The sequence below is a fragment of the Ixodes scapularis genome, unplaced genomic scaffold (assembly GCF_016920785.2).
Source record: "Ixodes scapularis isolate PalLabHiFi unplaced genomic scaffold, ASM1692078v2 ptg000830l_1__unscaffolded, whole genome shotgun sequence".
Taxonomy (NCBI): Eukaryota; Metazoa; Arthropoda; class Arachnida; order Ixodida; family Ixodidae; genus Ixodes; species Ixodes scapularis.
The window spans coordinates 232,996-252,234 of NW_024610048.1; the positions used below are offsets into that span (position 1 = coordinate 232,996).

The 19,239-nt window shown below is 42.8% G+C and overlaps 1 protein-coding gene across 1 annotated transcript; it reads left to right on the forward strand.

The window, feature by feature from the left end:
* The first annotated feature begins 1,183 nt into the window (after nt 1–1,183).
* Nucleotides 1,184–12,498, forward strand: LOC115327031. Its single transcript, XM_040213669.1, has 5 exons — nt 1,184–1,309; nt 2,881–3,035; nt 6,258–6,331; nt 6,599–6,676; nt 12,368–12,498. The coding sequence occupies exons 1-5, from the start codon at nt 1,184–1,186 to the stop codon at nt 12,496–12,498; spliced, it is 564 nt and encodes a 187-aa protein (XP_040069603.1).
* Nucleotides 12,499–19,239: the final 6,741 nt, after the last annotated feature.

The window sequence follows — 19,239 nt, forward strand, 5'->3', positions numbered from 1 at the left end:
AATAGTTTCAGATATGCGAAAGCAAGTTGGTACTTTTGTCGTTAGGTATCATCACTCTTTCTCTGGCATGCCTCTCAGAATGAATCACAGTGCACTAAGTGCCCAGAGAATCTTGAGGGTTCAAAGCAAGTCCCCAGAAAAACCAAGAAAGTTTTGTCTATTAAAGATACCAAACAAATTCACAGTGTTAAAGTTGTCACAAACTTTCGCTTTCTGTTAAGGTGTTTATGAAGCGAGCTTGCGATTTTTTTTCAACCGCATTTACGGCAATCTTAAAAACGCCACAGGGAAACTTTCGCGGTTTTGGAAGAATATTTCGGCACTGGTAATTTGGGGTACCTGTGAAGTGTTATTTCTCACGCACCGAAGAGCCATTATGCCGGTACGCAGTCGAAATCGCCAAATTTAGTCAAGCCTGTAACATTGCTTATATTGCCATGGTGTAGTGAACTAGGCAAATGTACTTGTCCCAGTGTAGGGAGCTGCTCATTCTTATATGCCAAAGCAACATCACCGAATAAACATTCGTGCAACACCAGGTAACCTTTCATAATCAAGATGAGTCTGCAAGTTCGGTCATTGGTCGCGGTGTTTCTTTGAAGTCCCAGAAGCACTTCATAGTTGCCGCTTCGCTACGGCTTACTGCTTCCTTAGGAAGGACTTTCAAACAACTTGTGGGGCGGCATGCCCATAGTACGTTTCCCGCAGAAGGCGCGACTTGTCATAAATGGGCGTTACCAATTGCCTCTCTACGCTGGTTTCGAAAGGTAAAATTCCTAGCCGCTAAATCCCAACAAAGTCATTGCTCAACTCTCGAAACCAGCTGTATAGAGTTTAGCTCGTCGTAAAACGGATCGCATCCACAGATAATTATTTTGCGTGTGCTTATTTCACGATGTTATTTTTAACTCGGTTCTGCAAACCCCTGTAGCAAAATAAAAAAATAACAAAACTAAAAACCGACAATAACAAAATTTTCAAATAAATGTTTTGTTATGTGTTTAGTATTTTTGGGAATTTCGATTTTGTTGACTGTACGATGAAGACCGTCAGATAGGCGAATAGTGTAGAGTCTGTAGACAATAAAGTAAAGCTAACAGTTTAGCTATCGAACCCAACGGTAAGCTGGTTGCGACATTCTTAGGAAAAGCATCGAAGCCTGCTTTTCTGGAGAGACTCCACCATGGCAAGAGCGCTTTTGATCTCTACTATTGCTGCCACCGCTCTTCTGCTTCCCTGGTGCAGTGGCGCTAGTCCCCCGTATCCAGAACTGAACCCAGCCCTGAGCAAGTACCAGGACGCCACGAAAGTACGTCTGGTTCAATGATATGTCTCACCGATACCTAATATCTCGTATACTACTGCATATCTGGTGTACGATTAGAAGGTTGGGTCGCAGCAGCAGGTCTACCCTTGACACCTTAGATCACTCAGTGGAGCGATTGGTGTTAAGTTCCGTGAGCCATGCAGTATTACTTGCAAACACGATTGGACATTGTTTCTTTTCCACTGAGGCTGCACGACGATGGGAGCACAACACCAACCGGCCATATCTTATTGACATGAATAATTAAAGGCAAGCGAAATATTGTTGTTTGGAAGATGTCGCTATCCGTTTTACACTTCGGAATTCTTATAGGGTGCATTTCAAATGATCGAACACAATGAGGTTGAATTACGTCGCAATTTCTATACCCATGCATTTCAAAAAGAAAAAAATGTGGTAAATTATTTTTAGATGCAGAGAATTAGAGATTTCGCGTAATCACCTTAAGTTGACAAGCTCTTAGGTAAAAAGCGCAACGCATTTAGTGTAAATATGTTTAATTTTTAAACGAAAAAATATACTCGGTGAAAAAATAAGGCCGCTGAATACTTTATAATTTCAGCGGTGTTACCTTTAATTACGGATAGTTTAAGAAAGGTATTTATTAGGTTTATATTTCACGTCTCTTGATTTGTTCTTTGCCGTTTTATCGCCTAGTGCTGCAAACAAATTGGCTGCCAAGAAAAAAATGAGGTGTCTGTTACTCGCCATGCCTTAAGTTTCTGAAGTTGCCTGTGAATTTAGTGTAATTTGAATTGATGGAGAACACGTCCTTCAAAATATGGGGCTGTGTTGCAGATTATTTTATGCCATTCGCTCAAGAAGGGCTTTGGGGGACGTCATCAGGAAAAAAAAGAAAGATACGAAGTAGTGTAACACCTATTCTCATCCATTGCGCTAAAGTAAACAATTAATCAAACTTCGCAACCGAGCACCCATCCTAAACAAAATTACACAAATACGCTTAAGCTTCGCCTTCAAGAGTGGAACGCGACAGCTTAATGCAAGTCCCCACTGGTCCCAAGATGTGCAAGTGTGTCTGCGTGGCATAGTCGGCAGCGTGTCTGGCTCGCAGCCAAAGGGACGTGGGTTCGGAACTTCGGATCCCGCTTCCGCCTAAAGTTCTGCGGATGTTTTCCTTGAGGGTAGATGAATTACTCTAAGAAGTGAATTGATATGAGACATGCGGCAGCCTTTAATTCGCATTACATATCATGCTTTAATCACTGTCGTTCCACGCGTGACGTAGCATGTCATGCTTTAATCACTGTCGTTCCACGCGTGACGTAGCATGTCATGCTTTAATCACTGTCGTTCCAGGCGTATCTATTTTAATAGAAATTATATTTTGTTGAAGGTTATTCATAGCATATTAAGCTCCCCTTGAAAGGCCCCCCACTATTCTCGCAATAGAGGAGTAAATGATGGAGAGGAGGAGAGCATGGTAGAAAAAATAACGCTAATCATGATGAATAGGGGTTTTGTGGAAGGGGTTGATCATTATATTTATTTTGTTTTGTTTTGAGTTTTGTTTTGTTCATCTTTCAATGCAGTGTTTACCGATTCAAGAGACGTGGTACACGATCTACAGAAACTACGAGAATGATCCAGCATTTGGAGGTACCGAAAAATGTGGCCGATTTACCAGCCTTGGTCCCGGAGAAAACGGATCCTTCCCGATGTTAATCCAATATGGGCAGAGTTCAGTGTGAGTATAACTTGGGCAGCTTCAAATAGGCCTTCCGAAATGTGGATAAACATTTATATCTTCTTTTACTTACACAAGTGTTTTGCTCTAAAAAGTTAGAAAACAAATGCAATGGAAAAAAAAACAATGAAATTCAGGAGTTGCACAATCTATCGCATTGCAAGTAATAATAAGAAGTTTACTAGCTGCGATAAGAACGAACTTGAAAAACTCATTTTTTAGAATTTCAAAAGGGTAAATAAAACATACGGATGTCGCAAGCCTCGAAAAAGTCGAGTTTAAAATGTTTCGAAAATTGCGAGCCCCGCCAGGGTTCAAACTCGAAAAGTTCGCAACTTCAGAACCCCCTTGATGTTCGAAGTCGAAAAATTGAAAATGTCAACGTTTCTGAAAATTTGAATGTAATGGTTTCCTTTTTTTTTTCTTGTTTACAAATATTAGTAAAATTTGAACATTTTAATTTCCTTTAGGATTGAAGTTCCAAAAATCGAACATTTCAATTTTATTTGAGGTACAGGCTCAAAAACTTCGAAAACTTCAATTTTGAGTTTGAAGTCTGAATTTCATGGACAGAAATCAAATTCCGCAGTTTCTAATTAGGTTTCTTTATGCATTCATAAAGATGAAATCCCGAAATGACCTACAAATTTTACTGAAAACGTTGTGCATTTCTGTTATTTGTCGCAAATTATGAAACAAGGGTTGAACTGGTTGCACAGTTCATCGAAAAGCCCCGAGGCGGTCAGATGAACGTACTTCCTATCTACTTGCAAACAAGTATCAATCCGATCAAACATCGTTTAGATGCGATGCTGGCGTATGACAACTAAATACACAGGACAACGCAGACACATGAAAACAACCAGGCTTCCATGTATTACTCTGGGCGTTTCTTTTCGGTTGGATGACCCCTGGGATGGCTAAAACTCTGGAAACATTCACAGCACCCGACACAAGTCGACATTGACTAGTAGGAAACCAGGCAAAATTAGGGGACCCCCCTCCCGTCCCCCCCTTCCCCCAGAAAAATACAGCTGGTCTGGTCACAACCGGTTGGTTGTCATAGGGCTAACCACACTGTCGCTGCCTGTAACTTTTCTTCTTCGTTAGTAACCGGGTGCTTACTTATGATAATGAAGTAAGCGCAGGCCCAGCGTTCGTTGTGGCGCATCGGTGACTCGTTCCGCGTGCGAGGAACTTTCGTTCAAAAACAAATCTGAAGGACGCCTTCAGCGAAGCGCCTCGGATGAATTTCAAGCCTGCATATCAGATATTTTGGCCCGCAGGTTACCTAGGGTCAACCTACGGAATTTTGGTCGCGAGAGGCCATGTGCAAAAGTCGAAAGAGAAAAGTGCGAGGTTCAAGGCCGAGGCCACCCCAAAGGGATCATTGAGCGCTCTAAGCGCGAGTCGTTTCGGGCGGAATCAACTAAGTAAACGTCCAGTAAAATTTTCACTCCACATCATACATTGACATATTGCGTTATTTAAACTCGTTCCCTCGAACCTAAGAGGGAGGGGGGGGGGGGGGGGGGGAGCTTGGTTCGAGCTTTGTCGAAGTTTGCTCAGATCTTCGGAGGTCGTCGATCTTCTTAACTTAGCTGACTCAAAAGTTTGAGGATTGTCTAAATTATCAGCTGATAAACTCAAAAGCTAGCCAATGGTCGAATTCTATAGCGCAAAAATTTTGAAACTTGGAAAACAATCGAATTGCCTATATTGGCATGGGGATGTAATGTTGCTGCACGCATGCGTGGCTTTTGTAAAAGAAAATAAACCAGAAGCTGTGTGCAATTCCGAGTTGTCAGTGCGGCATCCACTCATGCGCTACGCGGGGATCTTCTCATTTTACGTACGCACTCTTCAACAACTTTCTAGTAAAATCTCGGAAGTTATCGGCTGTTTTGTCAAGAAAATTTTATTTAGTTCTCGAATTTTTTTTGAAAGTGTAACTCGTTTATTGGAAGCAGTGTCTGTAAGGCTCGGGTCAGCCGCCCCGCCTGCGCCGACGCGGTCTACGAACTAAAACCTCTAGGTTTTAGTTCGTAGATCGTAGTTTGCCGAAAAGAAAAATATTTTGTATTCTACTAAACCAATCAACATTTATTTTTGGCTTTCATTGTGGTGGAAGTGTTGAGCGTCGCCAGCCCCAGTTTTATTATCTTATAACTGCGAAGAGAAACTACGACGACGAACAGCGATAACGAGCACGACGACAGACGGCAAGGAAAGACTACAACGACAGGCTTCGATGACATTTGGCGGCGACAGACGCGTCAAAAAAAAAAAAAAAAAAAGACGACGACAAAAAAGAACGACAAGGACGAACGGCGACGTGGGGAACCGACGACACTGACAAGCAATGATATAGTTACCGGCAGAAAGTAAAACGCACAGCATGGCTTAATATTTTAAGTAGTCCTGCTTCGTAATTGGTTCTTCAGCTCTGTTATCGGCTAGTGCCATATTCTCATTGGCTGCGAACCAATATCAAGGTCCACGGATCTGGCCACATTCTGCGTTTGTTAAGCTCTCTGTGAGTACAGCGATAACAACAACGCCTAAAGATCGGAATTCTAAAGATAGGATTCCGATCATGCAAAGTGCCTGATTCAGGCTGTTGAAAAGTCGCCTTGCTGATGCCCAACGCAGAGGAACAACACGGAACAAAGATTTCGGAAAACATGAAATTATATTTATTATTAAGGAGCGAACCGAAAGTGTGTATTTATCTAAGGTCACCAGCTGACACCTCCGCAGCCTGTACCTCCTACGACAGGCCCCTCTTTTCTCTCCCGGGGTGGGTGTCGCCACTGCCCTTTATCGTTTCACCTTGGCCGGGGTAAGGGCCCCGTGCTCCATAGGCACACTGGTGCCTTGTAGGTACAGTGTCGCCACCTAGGCACAGTGGCGCCTCCTATAGTTTCCACAAGGTTTACAGTCTCATGTTCAGCCTATTCAATACATCATTCAAACGCTCATATTTGTCTTGTCGTCCCAAAGATAAATACAAACTATTTCCTTTAAAATACTGCTTTGTGCTCAAGGCTAAGAGCCACCCCATGACGGCAGCGAGACCAACACGGCGACTATCCATGTCGCACGTAGGCTTTTTAGAAGACGAGCTCATGAAATATATCTATATATAATTTCTTCAGATATATTTTCGAACTGAGTAATATATATTCGAAATAAGGATATTTTTGTCTTGCATCTTTACAGCAAAGTATTATCAACCCCAGCGGCATCTGACGGATACGACGTGCAAAATCTGAAATACTTTCAAGCCGTTGGCGGTGAGCATGCTCTCATACAATGGTATCCAGCACGATAAAATCAAGACAAGTAATGTTCAGATATTACATGGATATTATACGTAACGTTTTGCTCGTCTTCGCAGCCCCTTTTGTGAGATAGGAAGCTAATGCCAACATGCATCACTGGGGTTTGAGGCTTCACCCAAAAGTATAAAATTTAAAAGATATAATTTCAGTACCCACTAAAGCCACACTTCGGAACATATGCTCTGGGCACCAAAACCCTTTTCGCTTTTGTTTTTTCAGGAAATGTTTCACTGCTTGTGTACGTTGCCTACGTAGACTGTCAGCAGTGTATTGTGTTCAGAAACAGCTACATCAATGGTAAGTATTTGGCGTGAGGTTGTAAGCTTCTAAAAGTGGTATTTTTCTGCTGAAAAACCTGCTGAGATATATATACTGTAAATATCTTATTTTTTGCGATTTAGACCAAAGCTGAAGTTTTAGAATAATTCGCGGGTTTTAATTTCCGCGACGTTTTAGGATTTCAGTATAGATTCCAATCTCTTTACATTTTACCGGAATTGTTCGCGGGACCTGTTTTTCGCGAATTGTATGTGATTCGCGAAATTCGCAAAAATTAGGTCTTCGCGAAAATTGCCTTTTACATTATATGCTTTTATGGTTCCCCATAGTGAACAAAGGAGATTGGCAATATGTTACATCTGAAAAAGCCTGCGCTATGGAACCTGCACAGTTATTTGCAGAAAAAAAGAGTATATTGAAAATGTGTTCGAACCATTGGACGGTCAAAACGAGTTCATTTGCAATTAGTGGGATCAATATTTTGTAATAAGGAGTTATATCAAAATGTGATTCCGACCGCTGTTACGGGTTACATCAACACCTCAACATTCCAATAACCCCAATGAGCACTCGTCTCAGTTATTATAGTCCGTGGCTCAGTAAATGTCAGCCTAAAAAAATAATTATGCACTCCTTGATAATGCTTTAACAGTTTTACCTAGTGACGGAGATTCTGTTCGGAAGCCAGTAATTGTTCGTAGTCGAAGCAGTCACTGTTTTTGTTTCAGATAATATGTTGACATAATGTATTTGCAGGCGCGATATGACTGACAAGAAAAAGAATAAAGCAAACTGGGGACAAGGAACGAAGAGTTTGTTTTATTCTTTCTCTTGCCAGTTATTGTTACCAACAGAATCTTCAATTATTGCGATGGAGTTGCGCCTCTTTTTCATACCACTACAAATAATAGCGTTGACTGACTTCCCAACTGCTCCATATGGAGTGGTGTTAGAACTGTTACCGATATTCTTGAAAATGGCGCATATAATCTTTGAACTGATGGCTTACATTTACCTAAAAAAGCGTCAGCAAACCACAGGTTAGTTAGTCTCTTAGCCAAAGAACCAAGGCACTTATTACACGTCGCCCTCCGCCTTGACTCTCATATGAGAAAAGTTGTAACAAAGCGATTTTAATATAACTGATCGGATGGCTTGAGTGCTATGCGTTGTGATCTTGGTATATCTCTTTACTACAATGTATGTGTGTGTGAGGGGATTCACTCAGGTAGAATTTATTACGCTGTTTTACGCATCTTTGTCATTCAGAATTCTGGTTAACCTCGGTATATTCGAACGCTTACTTTTACGTACGAGAGGTAAACATTTCTTAAATAGTGATATGACACTGGAGTATGACTAGGGCTCCATGTTTTCGGAGTTCATTTTTCGTGCAATTCGGAGGGTGTTTTTCGAAATTTATTTTTTAGCAAAAATTCGGTTTTTACCGGAGTTTATTTTTCGTAAATCTCTAATTCTTCAAAAATTGAAGATTAATTTTGCAGTGTTCCCTATTAAAAATAATAAATAATAACTGGATGCAAACGTATGCCAGATAAAAAATAAAACCCACTTGTATCAATTAAGATTTCTTCAGTTGAATTTGGCGTTGGTGTCATTGGCAATACTAATTTGTCCCACGGCAAAAGTCGCACACAAGTGCGGCTTCGATAAACGTCGATACCTTCAAACAAAAAAAAAACTGCCGGAGGTAGCCGCAAGGAAGCTCGTAGTCATCCCATCAGTCTATCCCGCGGCCGCGCGAGGTGGAGCGGTTGAGGATGTAATAGAGAAGTTTCAACTGCCCCTCTTCCCTAATTTATACAACCTCTATGGTCCATAGCTATGGCTCCGTGTTTTCGGAGTTTATTTTTCGTCAAATTCGGAGGGTGTTTTTCGGAGTTTATTTCTTTCCGACGGTTCGGAGTTTATTGGAGTTCATATTTGTTTGATTCCCAATTCTCCGAAATTCGGAGTTTAATTACGCAGTGTTTCCTATTGAAAATAAATATGTAAATAATAACCGGATGTAAATATATGCCAGATAACAAATAAAACGCGCTTGTATTGGTTAAAATTTCTTCAGTTGAATTTGACGTTCGTGCCATTGCCATTTCCAATATTCATTTGTCCCACGACAAAAGTCGCACAAAAGTGTTGCTTCCATAAACGTCGATACCTTAAAATCAATAAACTCCCGGGGGCAGTAGCTACGAAGCTCGTACTCATCCCATCCTATTCCATCAATCTAGCCCGCGGCTGCGCGAGGTGGAGTGTTTAAGGATGTAATAGACAGTTTCAACTGTCTTTTCTCTATTTAATTCAATCTCTATGGTTCATAGCTTTCACTGTTACAAAAACACACCTTCTCCTTTCTCTATATTACAAATCGCATGGCTCAGACTGGAAACCAAAAGAGTGGCTTTTGTTGTGACCCGAATGTACAATGACCTGTTGCCCTGAATCAACTTCGACGAGACAAGCGGCAAGACCCCTTTTGACAACGGGCTGAGATTTGAAAGATACTTATGGTGCCACTTTCCCAGGACCATTAACTCCGTGCTGATGAAATTGAAAAAAAAAAAAAACTAGTTTTTATTTTTTGCGGGGGGGGGGGGGGGGGGGGGATTGGCACATAAACATTCGGAATTTATCAGTTGAAACCGAATTGACCAGAATTTTACCGACGGGTGTTTTTCGGAGTTTTTCGGATTTATTCGAAAACATGGAGCCCTACTAATAAGCAAAGAATCTAGATGGAGTAATTTCTGCTTTCATCAGTATCTCCAGATTGCCCTTTCCGCACTGATGTGAAACGATTTACAAACATGGCTGCCGGCGTGCTTAAAGAGCGCAGCTCGTCGAGCTTTTTTATTTTGACGAGTGCATGTGGTTTTGCGTCCACTGAAGTGTTTAGAGGAAGATCCTCTCAACCGACGTAGTTTGACAAAAACAACTGTCCCAAGTACGGGCCTTCGGAAGCGTTACGCAGATGCTTGTCTTCGTAACGGGACTCGCGTAAGCCTAGCGTTCCACATCAACTATGTTGCCCAACCTGGCTTAATTTGTTCGTTTGCGAGTCTTGATGCTGAATAAAGACGTCGGTACCCGCAAAAGCGGCTCCGCTGCTCTGTGAATCGTGCAACCATCATGATTTCAATCATGGTTTCAATACCGAGAATATGCCTACATAAGCAAGCATTCGCGACTCATTTGGCTGGAGGCAATCGGGCGTTCGGCTCGCATCAAGTTAGTCCAGGTTTGTTCCCGTAATTCTGCTTAGAAAGGCAAGTATCTCAAGTTCTGCGTGCACCTGGTCTGCCAAAGCAAATATTTTAGGTCACGTTTAAATTGTGTGTCATGACGCTCACTCACCTTGTTTGCAGATCCAAGCGGAAAAAAAAAACACAAAAAAACAAGAACATAACAGTTGAAATGACTGCATATTCATCTTGTTGCATTTTTTGGTCCTCTCGTTCGCTTTTTTTTTGCGTCACATGAGCAGGCAGTGACAGACACTTTTATTGGAACGTCGTTCGCGCATGACGGAACGTTCGAACGACTCTTTCATGGCCGAGTCTTGCGAACGTTGTATAATATTTTAGACGGGGGCGCAATAGCAGGCTGACGTAGGCGAAAATGGACGCCGACGAGCCGCTTTCAAGTAAAGGGTTAGAGGCAGTCTTGTACACGTTACTAAAAAAAGTAATCGATTACAATTACTATTACTCTTGGATAAAAAGTATTCGATTAAATTACTTGATTACTCGACGGCAAAAGTAATTAGACATCACGTAAAGAAGTAATCGTTACTTTTCCGATGACTTTATTGTGTGAACACACATCTCTAGCGATCATAACAATGAACTACTTCCAACCTATATTTCACATTTGCACAAGTGTTGAAGAAGAAAAACTGGCTCCCTCTTCGTGGTCGATGCACCTTCAGAATGCGGACACAAGCATAGAATTCGTTTGAAGACGTTTAATGATTTGGGCGTTCGCCAGTGTGTGTGTGTGGGGGGGGGGGGGGGGGGCGGAGGAGGTTCTCGCTCAAAGTTTGCGTCGCTCATTTTATTATTCACATGTGGATGAGCTCGCATGTTATACAAAAGAGCAGGAGCTCCAGGATTTGAAACGGATCATGTGTAGTATCCCTTAGCGGCAGAGATCGCCCCGAGCACTTCTCAACTCGAAACATCGCTTGTCACAAAGACCACGTAGGGGAAATGGGGAAATATTTCAACTGCCTTTGTTATATTTTGCATCCGCTTTAGGCATTCTTCGGTTATTCTGGTTCTCCTACGGTCTGCGAGTAGGTTCCCTAAGCAGGATTTTTTTATTTTTTATTTCTGTGTGTGTGTGCGTGAGGGGGCTAGTTTGAACGAAGGACTCACAAAGCTACATTCTGCTTCCTCAAACTTCGCCCTGAATGGCCTTTGTCACGCGCTGGGGCTTCCCTGGGGCTTCCCACTCCCAGTCCCAGCTCGAAAATAAAAGAAAAACGAACATTCAACAGAAACTGTACATAGAAAGAGATTGACCTCGTTTCCTGCAGCCCCGCAAAAATCTTTCTTTTTTCCGTTCGAAAAAAAAGCAAATTTTATTTTTGTCAATTCATAAAAAAAAGGCGTGTGCCGCGGGGGGGGGGGGGGGGGGGGTGTCCCGTGGACAAATTGTAACGGTTATAAGTAATTTTATTACTTCAAAAAGTAATCAGATTACTCTTGTGATCACTGCCTAATAAAAGTAATCAACTGATTACAAAATTACTCCAAAAAGTAATCGATTACAAGTAATTTGATTACTTGTAATGCGTACGGTACAAGTCTGGTTAGAGGCATTTCAGACGACGATAGACGGAGGTGAAATAGTGGAAGATGCCAGAGGCTGCTGGGCGTATGCTCGCACAACTAGCAGGAGGTCTCAGACTCCATACTAGACGCACTGGATGTCGCATCCTCAAAGAATGTCGCGACTTATCCGTATAAAGGGGCCTTAGTTTGGATGTTTCCCTCCACGTTAAGGCGCCTCACCCAGCACAGAGTTTGCCACCGATTCGTCCTCTGGCACTTCCCATACCAAAGAGTAACCTTCACTCGCTCGTTCGGAGCTAACCGCACCATAAAGATGACTTGCACAACAAAACAGCACAAATGAAAGTAGCAAAGAAGACACGCTGTAACAACCAGTGAATGCGAAGCAGGCGACAACATGTAGCCAGGAATAATCGTAAAAGAACAAAACAAGGTAACAGACCTGTTTTGTTCTCATTTTTTTTAAAGTTTTTGAGTGTTTTATCGCTAGATTTCATGCGATGACAGCTCGTGTAGAAAAAGAGCGCATCGCTTCTAGCTCAGAAACGTTGTCTGCTATTGCCTAGGTCGAGGAGATTACCCGTCGTGGCCGCCTGCGATCATACGTATCACCACCAGTCGGCTATTGTGCCAGTCAGGCGCCTTTAATTAGCAGACGGCCACAATATGTAGAAATTTTAGGTTTTTCAATTCTAACTTTCTTTTTTGAGGTTAGTTTGTTCAGTGAAATTCGTATACCCTTCGTGCACACGTTTTGGTCACACCTGTGTAAAGTCTTAGCTCGATACGTTCAGAAACTGGTTTACGCGGTCCCGTCAAACAGCCATTGGTTCATTTGACTCACCTTGCATACGTAAAAAAAATAGCAATAATTATTTTATCAACGTTGCAGATGAGGCGTGCACTCTCCTCCTCCCTGTGAGCGGCCTGGGAAAGAATGCGACGTGCTGCGATTTCATCTTCAATCTCCTCTGCGGCACAAAGCAGAAGTTTTACACCTATGACGACAGTTGCCCAGATTGAAGTATAAGTCTGAGGCCAGCGAGATCGAGAAGGCAATTCCGATACCTAATTTAGAACAGCGATGGATGTGGTTTTTGGAGAGGTGTGTTACGGTAATGGTAATAAAATGAATTCTTAGCTGCCTAATCGTACTTGTAATCATTGCGTCTAAATGACCGTAAAATATCATGCCTTTAAACTTCGTTTTAGATAAAATGAGGATAGGGATGTGTTGAACATCTTTACTTCAACATACACTTTAGATGTTTAAGGCTAAAGGTAAAGGCGGTGCAACGCAAATGGAATTGAGCTGTCTACTGCTTTATTATTTATTTACAACATGATCCGTGACGTTCGCATACTTTGGATATAAATTATTTTTTCGATGGCCCTGTCTTAGACCTAAGAGTTGTTTTCTACGCAATAGTTGCTTGTTGTTTGAGCGTCTAGGTGTCCGGCGTGTGCTTCTACTGGACGCTCATTTCGTTCCTACGTCCTATCGACTGCGCACACGCTTATTATTCACCAAATCACAGTAAATAGGAGCTCAACGTGCGCCACACATAATGCAGCCTTTAGCATACGTATAACTTTACTAGGTCTGACGTGATATTTTGCGCAACATATAGGTCGACATCAAGAATTGTATCTGTACCACTCACAAGAGGAGGTAGTACTCTTAGATATGAGAAGTTCTCGAAGGGAAACCTGACACGTCGTCAGAGGTATGAAGATATTGTCACATAAAGTGGGGCCTTCTTAGACTTCGTTTGGTTAGTCCCAATAAAGATTTATTAAACAACTGGCGTAAAGTTAAACATTAAAATACACACATAAGGAATTAGACTTTGGGGGGAGATAATTCTAACCTAAGGAAACTTTCCCTGCCGTCCTCCCTGACCACACACACCCTCAGCGGGGGCCCCGACCACAGCCAAACTCGACCAACACAGTTCCACACAAAGGCGGGCGAGCCGAACTCCTCCTCAGCCGTAAGGGGGACCAAGTTTGCGAGCTAGCGGGCGGACGGCTCCACAGCCGAAGGGGGGTCGGACGTGCAGGTTGGTTTTCCAGAGGCAGGGAGATGTCCAAGGCTTGGTATCCAGGAGCCAAGTCCTTTGCGACCCCTCGGTGGCCGCTTATATTGGGTTCAGCAGCATTCTGGGGTTCTCCAGTCAACCAATCAGAAAGTTTTGGAAGGGCCAATCAAGAGGGGTTTTCTGTGCACCAATCAAAAATCTCGGAGCCCAAAGCAAATACGAACATTTAAAAAACACGGGTATATACGAGACAGAACACATTCCAAACGAAGCTCACAAGAGCAGCCATAAACAACAGAAAGCACATTCGTAGGCAGAGAAGTTATACATACACAGAGCATAACCACCTCCGAAGTAGAGATCCCAAAAGCAAACATACACAGGACAAAACATTTCCAACGCGGGGTTCTGTAAACTAGTCTAGCGTTACAGCGTTCACGTTCTCCCCCATTTGGGGTCCCCCGACCCCGGCAGAGGCCATGAGCCGTGCCGTAAAGACGAGTGAACCCCCGAAGAAGGCCAAAAACAAAGTAAAGCTGTAAACTAAAAACTCGCGCGAGGAAAACTTCTCGACAATATACAGGTAACGTAACAAACACTCGCACCACAGGCATGAAGCGCGTCTTTAACGGGACCCTTTAGCCGGTGTCTCGTTCACCCACGCATATTCAGCCATCGGAACCCCTTTCTCCCCGTTTCTTTTTGCATGGTGCGTCTGCGCGGCCCTTGCAGGCAGAGTCCCTCCAAGGGCTTTGTTCCCGCGCCTAGCTGGGGCATTCTTCGTTGTGCAATACACATATATTTCAAAGATGCCCGTCTCGAGCAAGGGATCCGGGCACTTCGGGTTAGGACGTTTTGGTGTGGGATTGTTCGATCAAGACTTTTTCGGTGCACGGACATTTCGATGTTAATATGTGTCTCGAAATGAGCAGTTGAACGTTGCAGCAGCAACTACAGACAGTCGCATATTTTAATATGTTCAGGCATGAAAGATGCAGGATATGTTGAGGTATTAAAGCTTAAGCATAGGTGACTTGGTTTAAGTTAGCAACGTTAGTAGCTGGGCGTGACGGTATATCGTTCAAATATTAGAAAACCGTCCATCTATAAACACATCGATAAAACGACAGACAGACACACCACGCTGACCCACGACAAAAAGCAAACAAAGACGTATGTCGTGAATCAGTGCTGTGTCTGTGTGCTCATTGTCCTGGCGCTTATTTGCGCCGTTTTCTAGTATTTTGTTTACTACAGTATTAGTAACCGAGGAACACGTGAATGCCAGACTGGTCTTAATTAGCTGTGTCTGCTTTAGTTTATTATAAAAAAAAATAAAGAATATAGACTTCCACAGACAAAAGTAATTAAGTCGTTAGAACCAACAATAATAAATTCGACGTCGTTTTGGTGCACGGATATACATCTGAGTACCTAAATAGTTGCGAATTCAGTCCGCATGACAGGTTAGACCAATTGATGCAATTTGCAGAAATGCCACGTGTGTTCTTAGCGAGAGGCGTGGATCGATCAGGAGTCGAACTTTAAGCTTCTAAAGAGGTACAGTTTGTCTTAAGAAAGAACACAAGGGAGCGATGATCCGGCCGGCGATAAGGCGACACGGGGCGCTACTATAGCTTGAAGGGATTGTGAACCAAAATTTCGAGCTCACTAAACAAGGCGGGGCGGATAGGTGGGAAGCTGCAAAACCAAAAAAATAATACTCATACTGCGATATACCTAACGGATCGCTGTATTTTTTTGGAAAAGAAGGCCGACGAAACAAGGCACGTCACGATTCCCATTCCCTCTACTCCTTGCTACGTTCCCGTCAAGCTGGTGAACCGAAGCGAGGAGGAGAGATGCGAGGCCGCTTCTCCTCATTCTCAAAATCTGCCGGAGGGCAGTTACGTCAAAGAATTCGCTTGATCGCGCCCTTCTTTTCCAAAAGTACGGTCATTTGTTTGAGATATTGATGTACGAGTGATGTTTTGGGGTTCGTAGCGTCCCGTTCAACACTTCTGCAGCCTTACTTTACAAAATCCAAATTTCGGTTCAGTAACCCTTTAAGCAGGCTGGGGCCGCGATTACCAAATTAGTCCACTCTTGGATGCACGGGGGACTTCGGCACACCAAAGTCGTTCCCAAAGCGCGCTTTTCAAACGATACAGCGTCCCGGCGCACATGTGTTCTGTTTTCGCTCTCTCCTTGAGAGAAACGCTATCTTTTTTATCTGTGTTTTACCGTCATTTAGGATGTATTGACGCTGAACATGCTGGCGAATGAGATATAATAAAGAAGCGTTGTCTCACGCATGACATTCCTCTTCTTCTGCTTCTTGTCGGGAGTCAGCGTGGTGCGTCTGTCTTTCTTTTTACCTGTGTGCTTATAAATGCACGGTTTTCTATTATTTGAACTGTGTACCGTCACGCCCAACTACTAAAGGTCGCCTGTGCTCTCGCTTTAGTATCTAACCTTCAACAATAGGCCGCCCGTAAAAAAAAAAAAAAAAAAAAATTACTACAAACGATAACTGTCTCCAAGCACCCCTGCGATCCAAAAGTGGGAATGTCCTGGTCACTATCGCTCCCCGTGTTACCGCGAAATACAGCGCAGCGTCTGGCGGTTTCCCCTCGCCGGCCAAGCATCACATATGTTCATCAATTTTAAGGCCGCCTTTGCGGTTAATCTTTCGATTATATATAAGCGAAATGCGGGAATAATAATCAGAAAAACCAACTATTCAGGCATCATAGTGGTGAGCAGCAACAAGAAAACCGTAGCTAATCTCTCCGTCATCTGAATAATAAACATAGCAAATAAAAATAATTGGCAGCGACGTTTAGCTTTAAAGTCTTCTAATGCGCATGAAATTCATTATGAGGAATAGGTCAGGGAATAGACGAGGCGATTGGAGAGGAAATTGGTGAGTCACGTGACATATTTCGCGTGAAATTCAGCAGAGAAATAAAATGCTTCTATATGTCATGAGACGTGAGGTCACGTGAAGTCGATTTCCCCCGCTCAATTTATTAAGGAAAAAGAATATATGCATTGGCCGCAAGACAAAGTTTTCTCGCTAATTTCAGCGGGGAGACTGGGTTGATGTATAGGTCACGTGCCGTCAACTTCCAAAAGGTGTTTAGCTCATGTGACGACAGGTGACGTCACGTGACGCCGCTTCACCCCTAAAATGTAGCGGTAAATGCACGGACGGATGCACGAACGGACGCACGAACGAACGGAGAAAATTTTGGATTGGGGGTAGCGTTAAAAACGTTTCATCGACAAAATCATCATCATAAATTATTAAACATTGAGGGTCCTTACGCGCATTACACAATAGGTTAGGGTGCACTGAAACATTGTTAGATAAAGGCATATGTGAACAGAAATCTACACTCAAACATCGCTATAGACAATAAAATCAAAAGCTATTAGTGCAGTTGTAAATTCTTACTTAGCTGCGATATGAATGTGGCACAGTTTGTCTGGGTCACAATACTGTTAGGCAGGCCATTCCAGCCCGCTACTGTTAAAGGCAAAGTGGAGTTCATAAACAAGACAAAAGAAGCGAAGTTCGGGGGTACCTTACTCGCTTTATTAATGCGAGGAAATGTGCGATTGGGTGGAAAAAGCAATTAAATTTTGATATCACTGTTACTATAGTAGATCTTGTGAAAAAGGAACCGGCGTGTTGATGTTCTGGATGAAAGTAGGCATAGGTTAGAGTTTAGCCTTAGTGAAGCGATACTGATATCTCGTGAAGAGCCTGAAAATATGAATCTGATTTCGCGATTTTGAGCTGCCACTATGTTAGTTAGAAATGAATGTTGCCAAGGAGACCAAATGGATGACGCGTATTCGAGTTGGGACCTCACACGTGTAGTGTAAGCTAGTTGTTTTATTTTTGACGGCTTGAGTTTTAGATTGTGTCGAATTGCGTTTAGATTTGTGATCTCGGCGTGCATACTGATAGTCCGCTTTCGTACAGCTACCACGTCAGCCAGATTGTTTTGTACCACAGTAATATAACTGGGAATGATAACTCGCCTAACTCGACATATTGTGGGTCATGCTTGCTTGCTCCGCTTTTTTTTCTTCACTTATCAGGTCTAGATTAGAATTTGGTTCGATAGTGGGGAATTCTCTTAGTGCACATGATGAAGCACAAAGAGAGTCTTTTCAAAGAAGCCTGGTACACATAGCTTATGAAAGACATTTTGGCAAAAGACATCTTTATAATTATAAACCTCTCCTCGGCTAAATTAGGGCTTCAAGTTTCATCCGCCAGAAGGCTGACACATGATATAGTATTTTTGTACAGAGTAATTCATAATAATGTAGACTCCGAGCTTTCATACGCAGTTAGTTTTAATGAAGTAAGGACAGAACGACCGGGTCGGTAGGGATAATTAAACTTGAGGAAGAAAACGAGAAAAAAACGAAAAACCACAAACTTTGGAAGTTTGTGGTTGTCCGTCTTTTCTTGTTTTCTTCCTGAAGCTTGATTAGTTTTAATGTTCCGGCTAGTTTTAATAGGAGTGCTTTTACTTTTTGCACTCAGAACAATCTAATGTGATCGGCTATACCTAGAATGCAGCCATCTGTCAATATTTTGGAAATGAAAGCTTAGATATTTTAATAACTATGTTGAATTCAAAAGGCAATTCCATAATATGCTATTTTATTTCTAGTGATGCATATAGACCCTTTCAGGCAACATTTCATGGGCGCCGCCATCTTGACGTCACGTGACCCTGCCGCCATAGCCGCCCTTCAGTTTCTCGCCGTTCCTCCGTGTTGTGTGCTGCACCGGCCACTACCGGAGCTTTGTTTTCGCGTTCTTTTACGTTCCCCGTTGAAATCGTGTGTTTTCTTTAGGTCTTTTCGATATGTCGGGATTTCATTTAATCATTTGATGTCTATATTTCAACATAGCTCTTGTATTTTCTTATTTATGAAGTGGAATCGGACAGCGAATGGATCGACGATACAAGATTATGGCTTCAGAAACCATGTAAGTTCATCGCATTCTAACGTTTTTCTCGCTAATAAAGGGCAGTGAACACCATCGCGACATATGCAAATTTCAACTGACGCAGAAAGGCTATCCAGTCGTCCTTCTTGCTGCATGTGCGCGCTCGTTTCCGTAAAGCCGACCCGCATGTAAGCGATTTAGCCTGGGACGAGACGAGCGACGGCGACAACGACGAGAGTCAGCGACGAAGATTTCTCACTGTCGCCTGTTACATCGCTCGGTTTTTTGGGTTTCGTAGCTCACCGTCTTGGTCGCTTGCTCCCGTCGCTTTCATGCGGTTTGCCTCGTCGCGCGACTGCCCGAGCAACAGCCAAGCGGGTCACCGTCGCTTGTCTCGTTGCTCGCCGAATCGCTTGCTTCCGGTTTATAGTTAATATCGAGGCGCCAATGGTTCAATGCTGTGTGCATCGAAATTAATTGAGTATAAAGCATCGAAATTAATTGAGTATAAACCGCATGTAAGCGATTTGGCGAGCGACCAGATAAGCGACGGCAACCCGCTGGACGTTTTTTGTGTCATTTTGTTCATTTATTTGCATTTTCCACTCCTGCGTTCACATCATATGAGGTCGCAGTATGTATAAATAAATAAATAGATAGAGGCCATTACAGCAGTGCGTGAATAAAATGTAAATAAAAGAAATACAATATGCGCGGTGTGCAATACAATCGTAAGATAAC

Bases quoted from the DNA above. Each gene is read 5' to 3' on its own strand.
- LOC115327031 (XM_040213669.1), top strand. From the start codon at position 1,184: ATGGCAAGAGCGCTTTTGATCTCTACTATTGCTGCCACCGCTCTTCTG. The intron at 6,332-6,598 runs GTGAGCATGCTC...TTGTTTTTTCAG, and splicing joins ATACTTTCAAGCCGTTGGCG to GAAATGTTTCACTGCTTGTG. The intron at 6,677-12,367 runs GTAAGTATTTGG...TCAACGTTGCAG, and splicing joins CAGAAACAGCTACATCAATG to ATGAGGCGTGCACTCTCCTC.